Source organism: Solenopsis invicta, chromosome 9 (genome assembly GCF_016802725.1).
Source record: "Solenopsis invicta isolate M01_SB chromosome 9, UNIL_Sinv_3.0, whole genome shotgun sequence".
Lineage (NCBI taxonomy): Eukaryota > Metazoa > Arthropoda > Insecta > Hymenoptera > Formicidae > Solenopsis > Solenopsis invicta.
The window spans coordinates 10,305,165-10,328,041 of NC_052672.1; the positions used below are offsets into that span (position 1 = coordinate 10,305,165).

General features: G+C 27.1%; 4 protein-coding genes across 10 annotated transcripts; 2 read left to right on the forward strand and 2 right to left on the reverse strand.

Annotated features, from left to right (window-relative positions):
- The first annotated feature begins 108 nt into the window (after window positions 1–108).
- On the forward strand, window positions 109–7,622 carry LOC105195940 (luciferin 4-monooxygenase). 4 transcript variants are annotated; one of them, XM_039453825.1, is made up of 9 exons: window positions 109–465; window positions 767–907; window positions 1,039–1,158; window positions 1,612–1,819; window positions 2,042–2,517; window positions 5,251–5,428; window positions 5,940–6,161; window positions 6,379–6,624; window positions 7,090–7,279. In XM_039453825.1, the coding sequence occupies exons 2-9, from the start codon at window positions 857–859 to the stop codon at window positions 7,137–7,139; spliced, it is 1,551 nt and encodes a 516-aa protein (XP_039309759.1). In that variant the 5' UTR covers window positions 109–465; window positions 767–856; the 3' UTR covers window positions 7,140–7,279. The 4 variants fall into 4 exon arrangements, with proteins under 4 accessions (XP_039309759.1, XP_039309756.1, XP_039309758.1 ...); XM_039453822.1 differs by having other exon boundaries at window positions 110–465; window positions 6,379–6,608; window positions 7,090–7,622; XM_039453824.1 differs by having other exon boundaries at window positions 110–465; window positions 806–907; window positions 6,379–6,608; window positions 7,090–7,622.
- A 253-nt stretch (window positions 7,623–7,875) lies between these two features.
- On the forward strand, window positions 7,876–13,907 carry LOC105196619 (4-coumarate--CoA ligase 1). Of its 2 annotated transcripts, none has more exons than XM_039453833.1 (9): window positions 7,876–8,417; window positions 9,177–9,327; window positions 9,435–9,554; window positions 9,972–10,179; window positions 10,393–10,868; window positions 11,588–11,765; window positions 12,287–12,508; window positions 12,744–12,973; window positions 13,442–13,907. In XM_039453833.1, exons 2-9 carry the CDS (start codon window positions 9,307–9,309, stop codon window positions 13,607–13,609), a joined length of 1,623 nt encoding a protein of 540 aa, XP_039309767.1. In that variant the 5' UTR covers window positions 7,876–8,417; window positions 9,177–9,306; the 3' UTR covers window positions 13,610–13,907. The 2 variants fall into 2 exon arrangements, with proteins under 2 accessions (XP_039309767.1, XP_011160938.2); XM_011162636.3 differs by having other exon boundaries at window positions 7,877–8,417; window positions 9,265–9,327.
- A 334-nt stretch (window positions 13,908–14,241) lies between these two features.
- On the reverse strand, window positions 14,242–17,957 carry LOC105196621 (zinc carboxypeptidase). 3 transcript variants are annotated; one of them, XM_039453836.1, is made up of 7 exons: window positions 17,302–17,957; window positions 16,955–17,108; window positions 15,891–16,406; window positions 15,696–15,780; window positions 15,342–15,544; window positions 14,810–14,894; window positions 14,242–14,530 (listed from the first exon to the last, which is right to left on the reverse strand). In XM_039453836.1, the coding sequence occupies exons 2-7, from the start codon at window positions 17,099–17,101 to the stop codon at window positions 14,328–14,330; spliced, it is 1,239 nt and encodes a 412-aa protein (XP_039309770.1). In that variant the 5' UTR covers window positions 17,102–17,108; window positions 17,302–17,957; the 3' UTR covers window positions 14,242–14,327. The 3 variants fall into 3 exon arrangements, with proteins under 3 accessions (XP_039309770.1, XP_039309768.1, XP_011160941.1); XM_039453834.1 differs by having other exon boundaries at window positions 17,255–17,957; XM_011162639.3 differs by lacking the exon at window positions 17,302–17,957 and having other exon boundaries at window positions 16,955–17,199.
- A 265-nt stretch (window positions 17,958–18,222) lies between these two features.
- Window positions 18,223–22,477, reverse strand: LOC105196618 (zinc carboxypeptidase). Its single transcript, XM_011162635.2, has 7 exons — window positions 22,357–22,477; window positions 21,958–22,119; window positions 21,123–21,638; window positions 20,960–21,047; window positions 20,472–20,683; window positions 20,043–20,127; window positions 18,223–18,585 (listed from the first exon to the last, which is right to left on the reverse strand). Exons 2-7 carry the CDS (start codon window positions 22,102–22,104, stop codon window positions 18,383–18,385), a joined length of 1,251 nt encoding a protein of 416 aa, XP_011160937.1. The 5' UTR covers window positions 22,105–22,119; window positions 22,357–22,477; the 3' UTR covers window positions 18,223–18,382.
- Between the last annotated feature and the right edge of the window lie 400 nt (window positions 22,478–22,877).

Genomic DNA, 22,877 nt, shown 5'->3' on the forward strand with positions numbered 1-22,877 from the left:
TAATGATATAATAATTTAAGATAATTATAATTTGTAATAATTGTTTGAATATTTTATAAATATATATCACAATATTTTATAAATATTTTTGTAATCTTAAATTACACGGATCATAAAATTTATCATAGATATTTTAAAAATACTTATTAAATATTGTCAAAAATATTAATTTTTACTTATTGTAACTATTATATAATAATCTACATTTTATTCAAATTTCTTCCATTAGTAGAGGAACTCGAACAAGTTCTTTAATCTTCCCTCTCTTTAGCTTCTGCTGAGAAACCTGAACAGGTTCCTCGATTCTCGTTCTCTCAATTTTCTTAGCACTCGCTTTCAGTCTCACCAAGCTACTCCATCCTTAAGTTAGTGCGCGATTTTAAATCTAAAAGCGCTTTTACTGTACCAAACCGAGCAACTAACAGAGTTAACAGACCTCAAGTAAACTTGGAAGTTTTCCATCAAGTAAGTTACATAACCACATTTTTTTATTATGTGATTTCCCTTATTCTTTTGAAAATTGTTTAAATCAAGTTGCTCTAGTACTTTAAAATCTATCTGAATAATTATATATCCGAATATTCAGATATCTTGTAATAAATGCGTGAATGTTATATAATTCTCTTATCAACACACTAGTAAAATTGTCGGATATACTCGTCATTCTAATTGCATTTGTGCACGCGCGCGTAGACACACAAACATTTTGATAATTTTCAGTTAGCTAGGATAATTATGAAATATTTTCTTTATAATTATTCTTCAGGATTATTTATATGGTTTCCTTTATGATGCAATCTTGTAGAGTGTTGCAAGCTTGTAGACATTATTGGACTGTATTCAGAACCCTACAGTTATGACCTTAAACCCAAATATTTGTGGCCAAATGGTTGAAAATAATCCGAAGGTAATTAAATCAATCGATAATAAAAAAATACGATAAATGTATGATTAAAATAAAATATAAAAATTAAAAACACATAATATAAAAGCATTGTAATAGCAATTATATCTGTTGTGCTTATCTATTATTTCTAGAATTTTATCATAGAAAATGGTATCTACAAAGGATTAGTAAAACATAATTTAGGTAATTATGGCAGTCTTGGAGAATTGATGTGGACTAGTATTAGAAACAATGGAGATAAAATTGTATATGTGAGTAAAAATTTACAATTTGAAATAATAAAACATTACAATAAGTAACAACTTGTTTTATTTCTCTTCATCGTTATGTCGTAAATAATGTTTTATTTTTAATTGTATTGTCAAAGATAATTATTACATAAATACAATAAATACTTTCAGAGACAGTTATTTCAGAAAATTTTCCAAAACATGATTTAATAAGCATCTCAAACAGGAATTAATCAAGATAATATATTTTAAAAAATGTAGACTAATTGTTTAAAAACTAATTGCAAACAATCGCAATTATATAATGCTTATATTTTATGATACTAACATTTTATTTATTATAATTTTTGTTATAGTAAAAGTTTAGTATAAATTAATTGTTTCAAATTACAAAATATTTTTTTAATTAATTGATAACTATGTAACACAATTAATTTCTTATCTAATTTTAAAACATTTTTTATAATAATTCAGTTAGACGCACGTACTGAAGAAACAGTGACATACACGGAGTTGCAAAATAAAATTGTGAGATGCGCTTTATGGCTACAAAAACAAGAAATCAAGTCTGATGATGTTATCACTATATGCACTGGTAATCATCTCAACTCCATCGTGCCCTGTCTTTCTGCAGCTTATGTCAACGCAATCTTCAACCCATGGAACGAAAATATGGACTCGCGTAAGTTTCTTTGTGATAATTATTATTAAATTATTTTTACATATATTATACATTTATTTATGTTAGTGGATTAGAAATAAGACAGTTTCGATAACAAAACGCTCAAAAACACTTAGGTATATTAATACTTACTACTTATAAACATAACTTGTTATTATTAGATTATACAATAATTTGGTATAACTTTTGGTTCTCTATTATTTATGATTTATGTGTCATTAGAAACTACATTATACTATTTGCAAATGACGACGCCAAAGATAATCTTCTGCAGCGAGAAATCTGTACACGCCGTCTTAAGCGCGGTAAAAGAGAAGAATTATAGTTGCAAGGTGGTAGTTTTTGGCAAGCACGTTGGTGCGATCTCGTTCTCTGATATCCTGAAAAATTGCAATGATGCAGAAGCGGCAAATTTCCGTTATGTCAAACTCGACAATATCAAGCAGACAGCGTGTATTTTGCATTCCTCGGGAACCACGGGGATGCCGAAAGGTATCGAGTTGTCCAACTACGCTATGATAGCTCTCGTTCAAATAAACAATATGGACGTGACCAGCATGCCAACACTTTGGTACTCCACTCTTTATTGGCTGACTGGGATATTAATGAACTTCTGTGGGATTATACAAAATTTTAAAGCGATCATCTATCCGGAATTTGACGAAGAAATGACCTGCCGATTGATTGAAAAATACAAAGTAAGTTCATTATATCTGAAAAAATTTTTTATGGAATAAATAAAGTAAAAAAATTGTAATATATAAAGTTTTCTATTTTAGAATGACAACTGAAATATTATAGCATTAATGTAGACCTACTCGCTACATAAGTCTTATAACCCACATAGCACGTAATATTTCTGTGATATCACAGAATCATTGCAATATCACAGAAATATTACATATTACTGTGAAATATCACAGAAATATTACTGTGATATTACACAGTGATAATGACATTGAAATATTCCACTGATATCACAGAAATATCACAGAAATATTATTGTGATATTACACAGTGATAATAACATTAAAATATTCCAATGATATTATTGCAATATATTGTTGCAATATTTAATTTCAAAGAACAAGGTAATGTCAAATGACGTTTTTATTATGTCTTATTAATGCAACGTCAGTATCTCTTTGATTAATTTCGATATTTTTAGTATCCTTAATATTCTTGGTAATTTCGGTATTCTATAGAAGAAATCAACTTACAAATAAAATAATTATGTCTTTACCCATTCGTGGAATAAAAGTAAATGTTAAGAAAAAAAATTAATTAACTTTATTATTAGTTTAGATATTTACTTAGTTTATTCCTTAAACTGTATATATGTATAAACTATAATGTACGCTCTTCTATGTAATCTATCAATTTAATTATTGCTTTACAACTCGACAATACTGATTTTATTAAAAAATTACAAAAAAACCTTTGTATTTGTCTTATTGCCATTTATAATTTTTACAGGAGCACAAAATTGATTTTAATTTTTAAAAATTTTTATCATGAGGAATTTAAAAAAGAAATGTTTACAAAAAGTTTTGTTAATACACATTTATTATTCACTTGGCAATAAATATTTCAAAGTATATTTAGAAGTTTTTAAAAAAATATACATTTTTACGTCATTTAATATTTACTGATCGGTACATTATTTTGTGAAATAGTTTATTCATTAATATTGATTAGACTATTATACACCACAGTAAAAGGTTTTTCAAGTTAATTAAAATATTAAATTTCCAACAAATTTTTCTTTAGATTTCACTTTTTTTTCAACTTTATTAAAAAATATGATTATATATATTCTATCATTAATTAGGTATTTTACAATGTTCATTAATTATATGTATGTATATAATGTTGCGGTTCGGTCACCAACCGTCACAACATACGACGAAAGCGAGCACGTGCACAGCCGCTATGCGGTCCCGCCGTGTGTATAAGACTCCACGCAAACAAGTGAGTGCTGGCACCACCGCTAGGTGGCCGCGCCGCTGGAGACCTTCTCGTGAGTCAAGTGCAGCCACAGGTGTTATATCTAGACGCCACTGCGGCCGACCGGGCCGGCTCACCACGACTCACTAGCTCACACTTCAGTGAGATTTTAAAGAAAATTGTTGCTTGTTGTAATTTGGAAACGAATACTTGTTCTAATTTTTTTCCTAATGTAACGTCCCCTGAAAAAAAAGTTGATAAACTTGTTTCAATAAACTGATTACTGATTAGTAACTGATTATATTTTGTCAGTTACTGATCAGTAATCAGTTTAATGAACCAAGTTTATTAATTTTTTTTTAAGGGGTACGTGTGGAACGCTGTTCCATATAAAATTTTATATTTTTACATGTAAATAATATTTTTTATTGTTATTTAATCTTGAACATAAATTAAAATTATAATTTAAATTGAATCTTTTTTAACAAAAATGAAAAAGGATACAAGAGATTTTTTTTTGTAAATTAAACATTTATTACGTTTACATTATTGTATTCTGTTTTAATAAATATAATTATTTTTTTTATGTTTAATATATATTACATGTAACAATATGAAAATAATATTAAGAATAAAAATAAAATAAATTGAAATAATTTATTTATTTAATTTCTTGCAATATTATTTAAATATCACATAAACATCACAGAAATATTGTGAAATATCACAATGTGTAATATTACTATGAAATATCACAGTAATATTACTGTGATGCGTTTTCGCGGACATTTTGATATTACTGTGATATCACAGTAATATTTCGTGATATTTCTGCAATATTTCATTTGTAATATTGCAATGTAAAAGTGATATTGCTATGATATCACTGCAATATTACGTGCTATGTGGGAAATAATCTCAATAATTTAGTTTCTACTTTCTAACAAATAGTATGATAAAGTTAATTAAACTTTTTTACAATAAATTATAAATTTTCAATTATGGTTTAAAGTAATAGTGTACCATAATAATTTATTGCTATGACAACAATAATTATAATAAAACATTGCTATTAGTTTTTCACCAATACTTTTTATTTGTGCATTTGAATACAATGAATTGCATTTTAATAAATTAATAAAGAATTAACTTCTTATTAATCAAGATAAAGGAAAATTGTAATAAAAATGCATCTTAATCGTATATATTTTATTAATATTGTGAATTACACAATTGATTTTGTACAAGATATCCAATAATAATCATGTCATTTCTCTTAATCAAATTTAGCGAGTTAAATTAAATAAACAAGTTTTTTAACGTTTTGTGACATTCATAATAATTTTTTATCATAGACTTAATTTAACTTTTTCTATCTGTTCACGAGACATTAGATGATTATTACCTGACTATCTACTTGTATACAATTTTTATATCTTATTATAATATGACAGAATTTAAAAGAATAAAACTTTACTATCTAGATACAAGATGTATTCCTTAGCACAAGCATGGTTAATCGGTTGCTCAAATCCGATTATTTAAAGAAATATCGACTACCATCCTTGAAATCTATAAAATGTGGTGGTACATCAGTTAAGCCAAAAGTGCAAGAAGATTTGAGACGTATTTTGCCACATGTTCAAATATTGCAATGTTACGGTAAATATCGACAAAAAAGTCTCCCCCTAACTAATTGTGTCTAATAAGAATCATCTAATCCCTTCTGATGCTGGAAACTTGCTACAAATACATCTTCAACAAATTTTGGATATATGACATTAAAGAAAAATGTGGACAACAATGTATCTGTACAATGTCAAAAATTTACAGCATAATAGCATTATTAAAGTTACTTTGAATTGTTGGCAGCATTGCGTAATTCTTTAAATTATTATGGCAACAGTTATTATGACATAACGGCAAAAGCATTGCTTTTGAATCAGATGATATTACACTACACATATGTAGACGAAAAGTTGCCAAATTGTTATCCCAACATATCAAGCTACTAACAAATTTAGACACAGTCTATAATTCTTATAGTAATATATGTTATGATTGCAAGCAACATACCAGCATTAATGTAGACAAATTGCTATCTGCTGTTACATAATGTAACAAGGTATGTTTATATGTTGTAAAATTTTATTTGTATTGTTTATATTTTTAGGAATGACAGAAGCCGGTGACTTTGCAACGAAACAATTACCAAATAGTAAGAATGGATCTTGCGGAGTAGTAGTCAAGAATGGGCAAATTAAAATCGTGGATCCAGAAAGCGGAAAAATACTTGATCGCAATCAACCAGGAGAAGTATGCATAAAACTTCCAACTGTAATGACTGGTTATTGTAAAAATCACGAAGCGACAAGAAACATTATGGATAAGGAAGGTAAACAGATTCTGTATCTGATATAATAAACATAATAATTTAATTATGTTAAAAAAGTTTAAATAAGACTATTTGTTAATGCATGCAGTGTAAATAAATTATACAATTTTAATATGAATGGAAAGTGTATCAAACAAACAAATAAATAAATTATATTTTATTAAATCCAAAAGAACATACTTAATAGAGTAAATGTAAATTTTTGGAATATTTATAGGATGGTTACATTCCGGTGATATCGGTTATATGGATAAGGACGGGGAGTTATTTATTGTGGATAGAATGAAAGAACTTATAAAGTATAGAGGTTATCAAGTATCTCCAGGAGAAATTGAAAATGTTTTACTATTGCATCCAGCAGTGCTAGAAGTTGCAGTAATAGGAGTGCCTCATGCAATAGATGACGAACATCCTCTTGCCTTCGTCAGTAAGCAACCTGACGTTAAGGTACAATTTTTTAAACGTAATGTCGTAAGAACTTTCAATAAATAAAAATTTTAAAAGTATTGGGCAAATAAGAATCATGCACACTTAATGAGGTGCAAATTTCAATCTTTCTTAACGCTAATAATGTATTGAGGTTTTAATGTATTGTTGATTTTGCGTTATTAACAATGTATAATACAGTGATTTTTAATGATAAATATTTAATAATATTGTTGCCTTAATGTCATGATGATGATCCAATAAGAGGATCAAAACGTTTGCTAAACTGTATAAAAGTACATTAATGTGAATTAGGCGATGATTTGGCGTTTGGCTCCTTAATATATTTATACATATATAAAATTGTATTTACGTTATTTTATAGTACAGTGTAAAATTAACTATTGCGTATATTGATAAAATATTATTATATTTTTGTATAATTTTTTAAAATAGAAAACTTTTTATGTATCAAAATTGCAATAGATTATTTTTTGTATAGGTGACGGAACAGGAATTGATAGATTTTGTGGCGAAGAACATGATGGATAATTACAAACTACGTGCAGGAGTAATATTTTTAGACCGTTTTCCATACACTGGTTCCGGGAAAATTGCGAGAAAAGATTTAAAAATAATGGCAAAAAAACTGTTAAAATATGATGATTAATTAACTACAATTTTTTCAAAAATAAAAAACTTTATGTATAAGCATGCATTCTTTAATTGAATATAATATTAAACAAATATTTAGATATTTTAATAGATAGTATAAATGTGATTTAATGTATATGTAATGCTGTGGTTAAGAAAATATTTTTCCTATTTATTTTTAAAAAATTTTGTTATATTCATATAATAGGAAAATATTGACCAATTTATAAAGATGAAAATAATTATAAATGAACTTTATTTGATTACAACTGGATTTTTTATATTAATATTTTTTGTGTAATTTTATATACATATTCGTATTCATCAAACTGAGAATCGAAAAAATTTTTGTCTTAAAATACAGTTCTAATTGTAAGTTAATGTGCATTTTTTTTATTTTTGAATATTACGAGACTACATATTTCGAAACATCTATAATTAAAAATAATCAATATTTTTTTGTCAGCGCTTTATATAAAAATGTTTTACATTTTGTTAAAATCGTGCACACACACTTACAATCAGTACACGCACGCATGCACACACGCGCGCACACACACACGTATACAACACACACACACACACACACACACACACACACACACACACACACACACACACACACACACACACACACACACACACACACACACACACACACACACACACACACACGTATATATACCCAATGACTCGTAATAATTGCTTACAAATAAGCACACATATGCGTGGACACACATATTAGATGATATGACATTATCGGACATGTTATCGATTGTAGGATTTTTTTCTATTTTCTTAAGATAAATGTCATTAATCTTTGAATGAAAAATGTTAAGACTGATGCTAAAAGACAGTGACACAGCAACATTTATGAATTGCGCAATCAATGCAGGATTTATATCGTTTACGAAGAAATATTACAGATAAAACTAAAAATACTCTCATGCGATGAGCAGTCAGTAATTGAGCGTGCAGTTTATATTCAGCAACGTATTATGTTGCATCATTTATTATTCGCTTATCTACTGAATATCAGTCAAGGTGATATTCGCGTAGTGGAAAACTCTTTCGACTCTCAAATACGGCATCTTCTTCATTATAATTGACATACTAATTTTTTTTCAAATTTCTTTTTTGTTATTACACTGGATATCTTGACAGTTATAACCAAAGGTATTGTGCATTTTTTATAATTTTACATTTTTTTTTATATATATAAACATGAATATAAGTCAAGTAAATCATGTTTTTATCTATATTATTCATACGAAAAAATAAATTGTGTTGCAGCAGTTACATATCTAGATATTTAATTATTGTTACAAATTACGAATGAGAAAATAATTTTATATTGGACAGTAAAATGATTATATAAGACACTCAAGCATAATAATATTTATAAAATTGACCAATTGTAACTCTTATAACAAATTTGATTAGAGTGCACTGATCCGCACTGATGCACATTAAAGATGCTGTACAATGATCTAATTGACTCGCTTTCTAAATATAACTTTATAAGTATTAATTTTGTAGATGAGAATAATGAGACTGTTTTTAAACTCTGTTTTGTTCATAATTATATTTATTATATCTATAATTATATCTATAATTATTTAATTTAAAATATACAGATTAATAGCAGGCTAATATTATAAAATATCCAGTCATACGTAAATTAAACTGTCAAAATTGTCAACTAAATCTTTACGAAAGAAAACTATTGCACAACAATACGAAAAAATTACTGGTGTACTATTGAAAAACTGTAATAATATATCAGTAATTTTTTAATATGTTGTAGTTTTTTTTTTGTAAGTGAAGTATATGAGAAAAATTACTTGACTGCTAGTGAAATACTTTAATAGATTTTACATCATGTATATTACACGCGCTTGAACAAACACACGGATACTTCTTGTATATTTTCAGTTATTTAGAATAATTCTATTGCGTCATAAATAAAAATCTTTTATTTATGACGCAATTTTGTAAAGTGACATTATTGGATTGCATTCAGAATTCTACATTTACCATCTAAAGACCAAATATTTCTGACACAATGGTTGAAAATAATCCGAAGGTAAGTACTAAAGCATGATTACGTAAGATTGAAGTAAGGTATACAATTGAAGACACATAAGGCATTGTAACAGAAATTAAATTTTTCACATTTTATATTATTTTTAGAAATTTATCATGGAAAATGACATCTACAAAGGACCAGTAAAAAATGATTTTGGTAATTATGGGAGTCTTGGAGAACTGATGTGGATTAGTATTAAAAATAAAGGGGATAAAATTGCATTTGTGAGTAACAAAACTACAATTTGAAATAATGAAACATATGAATCAGTGACAACATGTTTTATTTGTCTACATTATTAAATAATATGCCTCATTTTTAATCTTATTATGGAAAATAATTATTAAATGAATACAATAAATATTTTCATTTTGACAAACTTTTAAATTTAATAAAATGTGATTTAATAGACATTTTAGAAAAAAATTAACTAAAGATTATACTAAAATAAATGTAGATTAATTGTTTAAAAATTGATTGCAAATAATTGCAGTTGCATATGATGCTAATACTTCAATTCTTGTTATAATAAAAAATTAGAAAAAATTAAACGTTTTGGAATTATAAACTCCTTATTTAATTAATTGATAACTTTGTAATACAACTTAAGTAATTTTGGATCATTTTTTATAACAATACAGATAAACGCACATACTGAAGAAACAGTAACATACACGGAACTGCAAAATAAAGCTGTGAAATGCGCTTTGTGGCTACAAAAACAAGGAATAAAATCTGGTGATGTTATTACTGTGTGTTCCGGTAATCATATTAACTCCGTCGTGCCTTGTCTTTCAGCAGCTTATATTAACGCAATCTTCAATCCATGGAACGACAACATGGACTCACGTAAGTTTCTTTGTGATAATTATTATCAAATTGTTTTCACATGTTATTATAAACATTAAATTATGCCAGTGAATTAAAAATAATGCAATGCGCGCGAGTACAATTTTGCTTTTTGCGTATTAATACTTATTACCCTTAAACATATTTTTTGATTATATAATAATTTGGAATTACTTTTGTTTCTTCCATTATTTATGAATTATTTGTCATTAGAAACTACATTGCACTATTTGCAAATGACGACACCAAAGATAATCTTCTGCAGCGAGAAATCCGTAAATGCCGTCTTGAATGCGATAAAAGAGAAGAATTATAGTTGCATAGTGGTGGTTTTCGGCAAGCACGTTGGTGCGATTTCGTTCTTCGATATCCTGAAAAATTGCAATGATGCAGAAGCGGTAAATTTCTGTTATACCAAACTCGACGACATCAAGCAGACAGCGTGTATTATGCATTCCTCAGGTACCACGGGGATGCCGAAGGGCATTGAACTGTCCAACTACACTATAGTAGTACTCATTCAAACAAACAATATGAGCGTAACCAACAAGCCAACTCTTTGGTATTCCACTCTTTATTGGCTGACTGGGATAGCAATGTACTTCAACGGGATTGTGCAAGGCTTCAAAGGAATTCTCTATCCGGAATTTGACGAAGAAATAACTTGCCAATTGATTGAAAGATACAAAGTAATGTCATTTTATCTGAACAATTTTTTTATTAAATAAGTAAAGTAAAAAAATTATGATATTTAAAATTTTCTATTTCAAAGTGATAACTAAAATATTATCGCATTAATATAGATTTACTCGATACATAAATCTTATAAGTAATCTCAATAATTTAATTTTTACTTTATTCTTGCAAGTACTATGATGAAGTTGATTAAACTACTTTACAATAAGTTAAACATTTTCAAAGTAATAATGTACAGTAATAATTTGTGCTATGATAATAATATTCTAATAATTGCTATTAATTTTCTACCAATTGTTATCTGATGTAAATTTGAGTACAGTAAATTGCATTTTAATAAATGAATACAAAATTGACTAGTTATTAATCAATATAAACGTAAATTGTAATTAAATCTTAATTGCATATATTTTATTAGTATTATAAATTACATAATTGATTTTGTACAGGAAGTTCAAAAATAATTACGTTATTTCTCTTAATCAGATTGAGTAAGTTAAACTAAATAAAAAATTTTTTTAACGTTTTGCAAAATTTTTAAAAATTAATCTTAATAATTTTTTATAATGGATTTTTTAAATTTAATTTTACCTGTACTATCTGTTCACGAGACATGACGTTCTTACAACAATCTGTATGCAATTGATGTTTATATGTATATCTGATTGTACTGTAATAGTATTTGAAAGAATAATTTTATTGTATTCTCTAGGTTCAAGATGTATTCCTTAGTACAAGCATGGTCAATCGGTTGCTCAAATCTGATTATTTAAAGAAATATCCGTTATCATCTTTGAAATTCATAAAATGTAGCGGTACATCACTTAAGCCAAAAGTGCAAGAAGAATTAAAACGTATTTTGCCACATGTTCAAATATTGCAATGTTACGGTAAATATCGACAAAGAAGTTTTTCCAGTTAACGAATTGTGTCTAATAAGCAAAATGATATAAATCTCTGATTTTGAATGATGCTAGCAATTTGCTACATATACATCTTCTACGAATTTTGAATATATATTTAACATTAAAGGAAAACGTGAGCAACAGTGTGTTTGTATAATGTCAGAAATTTACACCATAATAGCACCATTAAAGTTAATTTAAATTGTCCGCAGTATATCAGCATCGTGTAATTTTTTAAATTATTGTGACAACAGTTATGGCGGCAATAGCATTAGTTTTAAACCAGATGATATTACACGTGTGTTAATAAGAAATTGCCAAATTATTATCTCAACATATTAAATTGCTAACAAATGCAGGCACAGTCTACAATTCTTATAGTAATACATGTTATGATTGCAACCAACATATCAGCATTAATGTAGACAACCTGAAATCCACTGTTAAAATATAATAAGGTATATTTATATATTATAAAATTTTATTTGTATTTTTTATATTTTTAGGATTGACAGAGGTTGGAGACTTTGCAGCGACACAACTACCAAATAGTAAGAACGGATCTTGCGGGGTAGTAGTCAAGAATGGGCAAATTAAAATCGTGGATCCTGAAAGCGGAAAAATACTTAGTCCCAATAAACCAGGAGAAATATGCATAAAACTTCCAACTATAATGACTGGTTACTATAAAAATCCCGAAGCGACAAAAAATATTATGGATAAGGGAGGTAAAGAGATCTTTTATCTCACATAATAAACATAATGATTTAATTATGTTAATGGAGATTAAATAAGACTATTTGTTAACGCATGCAGCTTAAATAAATTAAACGAATTTAACATAAGCGGAAAGTGCATCAAATAAATAAATAATATTCTATTATTTATCTAAATAAATTATATTATATAAAATACAAAAAAACATATTTACTAGGATAAATGTAATTCTTGTAATATGTATAGGATGGATACATTCCGGTGATATTGGATATATGGATAAAGACGGGGAGTTATTCATTGTGGATAGAATGAAAGAACTTATAAAGTATAGAGGCTATCAAGTATCTCCCGGAGAAATCGAAAATGTTTTACTATTGCATCCAGCAGTGCTGGAAGTTGCAGTAATAGGAGTGCCTCATCCAATAGATGACGAACATCCTCTTGCCTTCGTCAGTAAGCAGCCTGATGCTAAGGTACAATTTTTTAAACATAATGTCGTAAGAACTCTCAATAAATAAAAATTTTAAAAATATTGGGCAAATGAGAATTATGCACACTTAATAAGGTGCAAATTTTAATTTCTCTTAATAATATATTGAAATTTTAAACGTGTTGACTTTTTGTTGAGTTATCAACAATGTATAGTACAATGGATTCCGATGATTATTAGTTTAATATCGACAGTAATGATGATCCAATGAGGGAATCGAAACGTTTGATAAATTATATAGAAGTGGACATTAGTGATAATTTGCACTATAATCGACGTTTATACATATATAAATTTTTATTTACTTGATTTTATAGTAAATATTAAATGTTGCATATATGTATGTATATCGATAATGTATTATTATATTTATTGTATATTACTTTTTAAAATAGAAAATATTTTATGTACTAAAAATAGCTTTTTTCTTAACAGATTATTTTTTGTACAGGTGACGCAGCAGGAATTGATAGACTTTGTAGCGAGGAACATGATGGATAATTACAAACTACGTGCAGGAGTAATATTTTTGGATCATTTTCCATATACGGGTTCAGGGAAAATTTCGAGAAAAGATTTGAAAACAATGGCGAAAAAATTGTTAAAGTATAATGATTGATTAGCTACAATTTTTTAAACATAAAAAAATTACGGAATGTATAAACATACATAATAAACCTAAATAGCACAAAATCTAAAATCGTATTTTACGAATCAATTTGAGACTTTCTGTTGTTTGGAAAATATACCTACAACTTTCTTATACATATTGTAAATCTTAGCTGAAGGATAAGTTTTAAAATGAGGTCAATGAGATCAATAAGATCAATGAGATAAAGTTATTTTTTATTTGTATGTTTTGTTATTTTATTATTTTAAAAATATACAAAGAAAAAAGGAATAAAAAATGTCCATATATTAAAATGTATACAATTATATACAGCTATTATATAATTTTTATATATATTTATGTATTTATAATTATACATAATTATATATAAAATATGATCATATTTATTAAAATATATATAAGTATATAAAAAAAATTTTTTATGAGAAAATAATGCGTCATATTTATATTTCTTAATAATTATTAACTGCTTTATTGAAAATTTATTACAACAATAAAGGTACAAAACCTGTTACATCATAAAATAATTATAAATGCTGTACCACGCACAAAAATATATCAATTACTATAAAATATAAAAAAATTGTTCACACCATGTATAATTAACAATTAAATTGTCAATATTTCTTATTGTCAATATTTTATATAAAAAATGTTTTATCAAAGTCACATACACTCACACACACACACAAAGTTTATATTAATACTAATTTTCTGTGAGATATCCGCGCGCCTTTACTTCCTTAAACATAGCTACGAGAGAATCCAGAGTCTCTTCTCCAGATGGAATAATTTGATCAGGAGGCAGTAAGAAACCGTAAGAGCCGGTATCACGCAACTCATAAGTGTACACGATAGGTGTATGATAAATGCCTTTAATGTAGTCCACACTAATTCCGGTGCACTTATCTAGAAATTAATTTATTAATTACTGATTAGTCTGATTACTATTTGCTAAATAATCTGTTTAAAAAGCAATAAATGTCAAAAATTTTTATTATTTTAATGCTCCGAGAAATGCAATAAACAAGTAAATTAAACTATAAAAAAATAAAAAAATATTAATTTTATTTGTAATTCAGTTCCTTAAATATATGTATGTACCTAAACATAATTTATATCAAAAGATAATATTTAAAATACATAATTTTGATAATTAAAATAAATAAAATATTCAAACAAACTTACAAATCGTATCAGCAACATTTCCGACTCGATATAAAGTTCCATACTTTTGTTTAAGAGCTGCAGCTGACTTCAAACCTATAGCGTCCTAAAATTATAAATATTATGTAAAAAATTTTATAATTATTAGAAGTTTGTAACATTTTTTTGTAACATGTATAAATAATAAGATAATTTACTAAAATTAATGAAATTAAAATAGAATTTAATATAAAAAACATTTAAATTCATGTATACACATAATTATGTATAATGTATTAATAATTGTTTTAAATTACATATAAATATATATGTATTATATATAATTAAGTATATTCTAAAATAGTATCAACAATGTAGTAATAATTAAATTATTGCATTGTATGTACCTAAACATAATTTATATCAAAAGATAATATTTATATTTTATTAATATATGTATAGAAATGAAAAAAATGTGAAATTATTACACTTATTACATTATTTAAAAAAATTTTTTTCTTGCCATTATCGTTTTTTTTTCAAAATTACGTCTTTTATTAAAATTATGTCTTACCAAATCTTTGTAATTTTCAAGTTGCTCTTTCGTGTAACCGTAAGGATACATCAAAAGTTGCGAAAAACTGTGAAACGATATATATGAATAGAATTTGTCGGAAACAGATTTAATATACTCGGACATGCTTTTTGTCTCTATTTCGGAAAACGGTTCACTTCCTGCGTGAATTGGAGAACATGCATGTCTGGTAAGGATGTTAGCTAAAAAATGACAAATTTTGATTAATTAAATCGAATTAGATCAAAATATTCATTCGGTTATATTATTCGGTTATATTATTCGCAAACATTCGGTTATATTATTATGACAATTCATTGATTTTTATAATTATCTGCTCGGACTAATACTTACACTCCCAATGGTAGTCCCAGTTTCTATTTGCATCAGCTCCGACGCAAATTCCGTATGGTTTGCGCGTTTTTCTCCATAATCGATTCTGGAAGAAATTAAAAGAATTTAGTTAAATTGAAAGAATTTAATTTAAGTGTATAATTTTAATACATAATTTAGCAGACGATGATACGTAATAACGCCAAAAAAATTTACCGTTGTGTGCGTGTATGCATATCCATCGGGATTATACACCGGGAAGATGTACCAATCGTGGCTCTCGGCCAGGTCTCTAACGTCCGGGTCATTGCTGGTTAATAATTGATGAAGGATGTACATGACAGTTGCCGGCGAAATCCATTCTCTAGCATGAATGCCACCCTCGATAAAGATTCCAGGATTGTTGGCCTTAAAAGAAACCTTGACGCCTTTGATCTGACGGTTTTCATATGATCTGCCGCCCACAATGACTTCCACTTTATCGGGATATTGTTTAGCCAAGTCATCGAGATTTTTATAGATTACTTCAAGAGTATGATAATTTTTGAAATCGAATGACGTAGCCAGTTGTTTAGGCGTCGTTTGGTCAATCAACTTTTGAACATCCTCGATATAAACTTGATATGGCATATCGATCCGAGTCATCAATTCGTAAAATTCGGGCAATTTATGCGGAGCCACCATGAGATCCACATTTGCACCTACAAAACTAGGTTCTGTCCAGAACGAGAACTGAAAATGATATTTAATTTTTTATTCCTGTCATAATTTTTATTCATAATTTTAATTCTTCTATTTCATAAAATTATTGAAAATCTTGCAGATTTTCCCAATTATTCCGTAATTGTATAAACTTCAATTAATTAATGATTATAAAAATTTTTGAAATAAATTTTTATATATATTAATTAAATTTGAAAAATACTTTAGTAAAAGTTTGTAATAATCAAATATGTTTGAATAATACTAATTACTTAGAAACTTAATGAAATTCTATACACAAAAACAACGGTTTTGCTAAAGTATTTAAACATTTAAGTACATACAGTTATGAAAATAATATTGTTGGACCGGGAAGATAATTATAAAGGATGTTGAAACTGCAATGCAAAATGTTTCTGACAACTAGTTAATTAAGCGATCTACATAATCATTTTGATAGCTTAAATTTTTAAATATGTTCCTAAATAAATTTTAGGTACTTTAGACAAAAATCATTTTTTCCGTATACAGATATTTTCGTTTTGTACTTATATTTGTATTTGACAAGATCTACTCACTCCATCATAAATCGCTTGCAGCTGTTGTAAATTATTGACTTGTTCTTCTGTAGTAGGAATAATTCTAAAGACCTTGTAGTTGTTGAAAGTAGCTTTTTGGGCAGCTGCTAGGCACACAATCGTGCACAACACTATTATCTTCCACATGATGCTTCTACATATTTTAACACAAAAATTAATTATAAACCTATTGTAAGCACAATTGTAAATATATCATCAAAAAGTACGTTTTTTAGTGAATAAATTTTTACGTATTTTAAATATTGTTATTGATTAATTAATAGAATACGTAATTCTTACCATTTAATTTAGAAAGTTTCTAAAATGTGCACGTATGCACGTCTTACCCTTTAAGAGATGAAGCGTTTGTGATTATTGACACTTCTCGTTTATTATATTTAAAGGTTGTATGCACACGACACCAACAAATATCAAACAATTATTTGAAAAAGAGACACATTGATATATCTATCAAAGAGAGATCGCGTATCGGGTTTTACCTGATGTACTAATTTGATAAAACATGGAAAGATCCGATCTAATCTCTTTTCCGAACTTTGTGCGAAAGAATTCCGTTGCTCTATCATCGTTTTCAGATATATTATTTACAAATGGTTGTTGAAAACATGATTTTTTCTATTTATATAAATAATGTAAATAATGTAATAAAAATCTTATCTAAAAGCCAAATGTAGTTTTACACAGTTATTGTTACGTAGTAATTGTATATTTTTATTTTTATTAGGATACTTATTGTGTTTATAATAACATTCACATAAATATTAATTATTTAAATTTGTAACAGCTTATGCAATTTATGACAAAAAAGAACCAAGACACAAACAAAGAAATGAAATCAAGTAAAAGCAAGCATTGTTGAGTATAAAACTTGCAAAACTTTATGAGACGTATTTAACCCTTAAACACATAAATGGGTCTAAGAGACCTTCCAAAAAATGGTTTATCCAATTAATGGTTATTATAAATTAATATTCATTTCTATAATATATGTAAATTTATAATCATTTAATATTGATATATGTACATTTCATATGTATATTACAATTAATTATATCACAACATTCTTTTAATCACAAAACAAATAAGTACAAAAGGTTTCGAATATGTCAAATAATTAAAAAGCAAAATATCGATGTTTATTGTTGTCAATTGATAACAAAATAATACAACAGATTAGTTTAATTGTCCAGTTTAACATTAATAATAAAATTATGTTAAATACAGAAAGAATCCAAAATTCAGTCAACTTGCTGCAGTCAAAATGCGTTTATTTATAAGATAAATCCAAACGTTTCGATCTTAGAATTAGATCCTTTTCAAGTGAGTTGGTTGCAATATAAACATTAAAATAAATGAAAGAACATCCATAGATATTCTATTATTTAATTGTTGACATTTGCAATAAAGTTAGTTTGTTTTAGGATATCCACGTGCCTTTGCCTCTTTAAACATAGTTACGAGAGAATCCAGGGTTTCTTCTCCAGTCGGAATGATCTGCTCACGTGGCAACAAGAAACCATAACGACCTGCATCACGTAACTCGTAAACGAAAACAATAGGTTTATTATAAACGCCTTTGATATAATCCACAGTACTTCCAGAAGCCATATCTAAAAATAATTTTACAAAATAAATTTAAAAAGTAATATTTTTATAAAGATTGTTTTAATATTTCAATACAACAATTAGTCTCCAACAGGCCTATTCTGTAATTTTTATCGACAATTTCGTTGTTGTTATAATGTCGTTGCGCAGCTCTTTTACTACGTATTATATCTGCGCAACGACGTTATGTTATAACAATAACGAAACTGTCATTAAGAGTTATGATATAGAATAAGCCTGTAGATTAGCACTATATTTTTATAATAATAAAAAAAAACTCGGTAACAAGCTGTTGACATTATTATATTTCGACGTTATTATTCGTTAATTATTTTAGCTAATTGATGTTGTGTTATCTATTTAAAATTTAATAATATGTCATTTTTCAATCGATTGATGTTCTCTATTGAGCTTTTATGATGTATTACTTCATATTACTTATTAATGTCAGAGAATTGGCCACTAAACGTTGACGTTACTTTACCGTTACATTTGCGTTGTTTATTCTATTTATTCAGTTTTAAATAAATAGAAATTAATTTAGTTTTGAAAAAAACTGACTAATTTTGATTTTATTAAAACGTTAAAACAAAAATATTGTTTTTATAAAAATAAAAAACTTTATGATTAATTATAATTTGTAAAAATTAGTAAGAAGTACAGTCTATATTCATTTATGAAATAAATATTTTAACTGTATATATTCTACTTTTTAATATCTATTAAATTGAAATCAATGTCATGTATTTCCATTGAAATTTAGCGAACATATTTAAATTACTTGAAGTTTTAATTATCGTGCAATCAAGTAACGTTGACGATGATTTTAACTTGGATGGATCATTGATGTAGAAAAGATAAATCAAGCGTAAAGTGTAAAATTGGAAGATCGCGTAGAAAAAGAAGACAGTAAAAGAGAGAACAGGTAATTGTGTGAAACAGATAAAGAAAGAAATATGGCAACTGTTTTCTGTTTTTCTTCTGCCTGATCTTTATTATCTTAAATATGCTCGATCTACTTATATCTATGGATAATAACGTTTAGGAAAAACTCAGCAAAGAGTGTCCGTCTATTTGATGACATAATACTTTTTTTTCGGGTTATTAACGATATAATTTTATGTTTTGATTTTATGTTCTCAAGACGTAAAAATGACGGTAGTGTCATATATTTTTGACGTAGATATATGACGTTACGTAAATTGTGATAAATCTACGTCTTTTTACGATGCTTGAATCATTTTAAAAAGATTCATCATAGAAGTGACTATTTATGACATCAAATAGACGACGCCTTGTTATCTGGGAAGTAAATTCTTAACTATAGTAAGTGCAGTAACATAATTAAAATAGTTAAAAAATTCTAGAAAATATTAGATATTAGGTAAAAGAAGAATAAAAGAGAAAAAGAAAGAGAAAGGAGAAAGAATAATATAAACTAATTAAAAATTTCTCTACTTACAAATCGTCTCGGCAATACTTCCAACTTTGTATTCAGTTCCATATCTCTTTTTTAGTGCTCCAGCCGATTTCAAGCCAATGGCATACTAAAATCATAAAAAATTATATAATTTTTGTTAATGTTACTAAGAAAATAAGAATAAATTTAATTGCTCTAAATGTGTAGATCACAAAAAAATCGTGTTAATTGTGCTAATAAGTATGTAAAGAGACTAAATGTTTCCTTATTGATATTTAATTAATGGCTTGCATTAACTCGTTATTTAAGTAATAAATTACACGATCTCAATCTCTAATAGAAATAATAATAATTAATAATACTATTATAAAGAAAGCAATAATTGTTTTATTTATTTAACACCATTTTAAATCCATTTCATTATTCTAAAATTATATAAAAGAACTATGTCATAGAATTAAAATTACTCACCAAATCGTCGTAATTGTCAAGATGTGTCTTTGTATATCCATATGGAAACATCAAAAGCTGTGAATAACTGTGAAACGAAATGTATGCGTAGAATTTGTCAGAAATAGATCTGATATATTCAGACATGGACTTTGTTTCTATATCGGAGAATGGTGCACTTCCGGAATAAGTTTCGGAACATGGGAAACTGCTGGCCCATCTGAAGCCCTCACCTACAATTATACTATATTATCAAAATACGATAATATTTATAAACATCAAATTAATTGTAATTTCATCAATTCTCTACAATTTTTAAAATAATCTGAGTTTATCTATATTTATAATTATAACTATTTATTTATTATTATTGACCCATTCAGTAGACAATATTTTTTAAAATATTTATTCTTCATTATAACGTTTTTTAAATATTTAAAAAACATTTAAAAAATATTGTTTCCTGATTGGCGAGTGTCATTATCTTCTAAACAGAAACACATCCTTACTTCTCCATTTATAGCTCCAATTTCTATTGGGATCAGTGCCTCTGCAGATTAAACCGTGTACTTCACGTGTTTTTCTCCACATCCGATTCTGGAAATAATAGAAAAAATTTTGTACAGATAATTATAATTTATAAATTTTTTGGTAATATAAAATAAGACTTACAGTAGTATGCGTATACACGTATCCGTCAGGATTAAATACGGGGAAGATGTACCAATCATGGCTCTCAGCCAAAGCTCTGACATCCGGATTCTTGCTGGTCAACAACTGATGAAGAATATACATGACAGTCGCCGGCGAAATCCACTCCCTAGCATGATTACCTCCTTCGATAAAGATTCCGGGATTGTTAGCTTTGAAAGAAACCTTGACGCCTTTGATCTGACGTTTCTCAAATGTACTGCCACCCACAACGACTTCTACTTTGCCGGGATACTGCTTGGCCAAGTTATCCAGGTGGTCATAGATTTCCCAGAGAGTGCGATAGTTTTCATCGAACGACATCGATTGATTATTTGCGGTTGTCGTTTCATCGATTAATGTCTGAACATTATCGACATGAACTTGATGGGGTGCTTTGATCTTATCCATTATATCGTGGAACACGGGCAACTTGTGCGGAGCTACCATAAGATCCACGTGCGCATTTACGGTAGTTGGTTCTTTCCAGAAGGAGAACTATAAATAATATATTTTGTATGCTTAAAAGTTATTTAATTTTTATTTTATAAATTTGTTGCACATTTGTGAGATTATTTTCAATTACTGAATATCTAAAATAAAACAAACTGACTTTGTGAATATTCAAATTATTTTATGCAAATTATGTAAAAGTAATTTTGTGCTATCAATGTAAACAACTCAGTAGAAATTTATTTCTTTAAAAAAAAAACAGACTTTTAATGAAATACGATACATTAATTTTGTGTTTTCTATTTTATTTTTATAAATTGTTTTATATAATTTTCATTATTTATACTTTTAAATATTTACTTACCTCATCAGCAATCTCAGGTAATTCGCGCAGTAATTCAACATGCTCGTTTGTAGTCGGAGTAATTCTAAAGACCTTGTAGTTGTGAAAAGTAGCCTTCTCGGCGGCTATCAAGCCGATGACTGCACATAGTATTATTGTTCTCCACATGATGATTACGTTTCCCTTTAATTTTAATACGCCATGTCATATATTTTACTTTAATCAATGATTATCACAATTATCGCAAATTTTTTTATTACATTACACTCGTACTTTTTACAAAATTTCTTAGTAGCAATCAACTAGATTTACTAACTAATAAATAAATTATTAGATAAATAAGTTAATATTAAATTAATTAATAAGATACTTAATTCTTGTGATATTTTAATCCCTTTTTTTATAGCAATATCGACTTACCTTTTCGTAAAACAAAAACACCTCCTCTTACCAATTCTGTAACGTTCATTGTATTTAAATACGAAGTTACACACGGCACTAAAACTGTATTATCGCAATAATTTGTCAACCTGTTATCAAAGTGTCAAAACAGATTTTTGTACTTCTTGTTTTTTTACTTAGTTGCAAAGTAGTTTTTCCGCTTACATATAAAATTATGTGTTATACAATATGAATATGTATCTTTTATAATTCTCTCTCAAATTTTACTTATTTATGAAGAAATTCTTATAATAATTATTTTCTCGCTTTTAAAATAAATAAAATCATAAAATATTTAAGAATTGATTTAAATAACGGAATAATCTATTTGCAACAGTAGTAATAGTGCTACTAGTAAAAATAATGAAAATAGTAGAGCTATTTTCATGGCTTCAAAAAGATTGTCAATAAATATTCATAAAGTCTATGCTTATTTCTGTTATGTAAAGTTTCATTCTACAAAACATTTTTAAAAATTGTTTTCACGGCATATACAATTT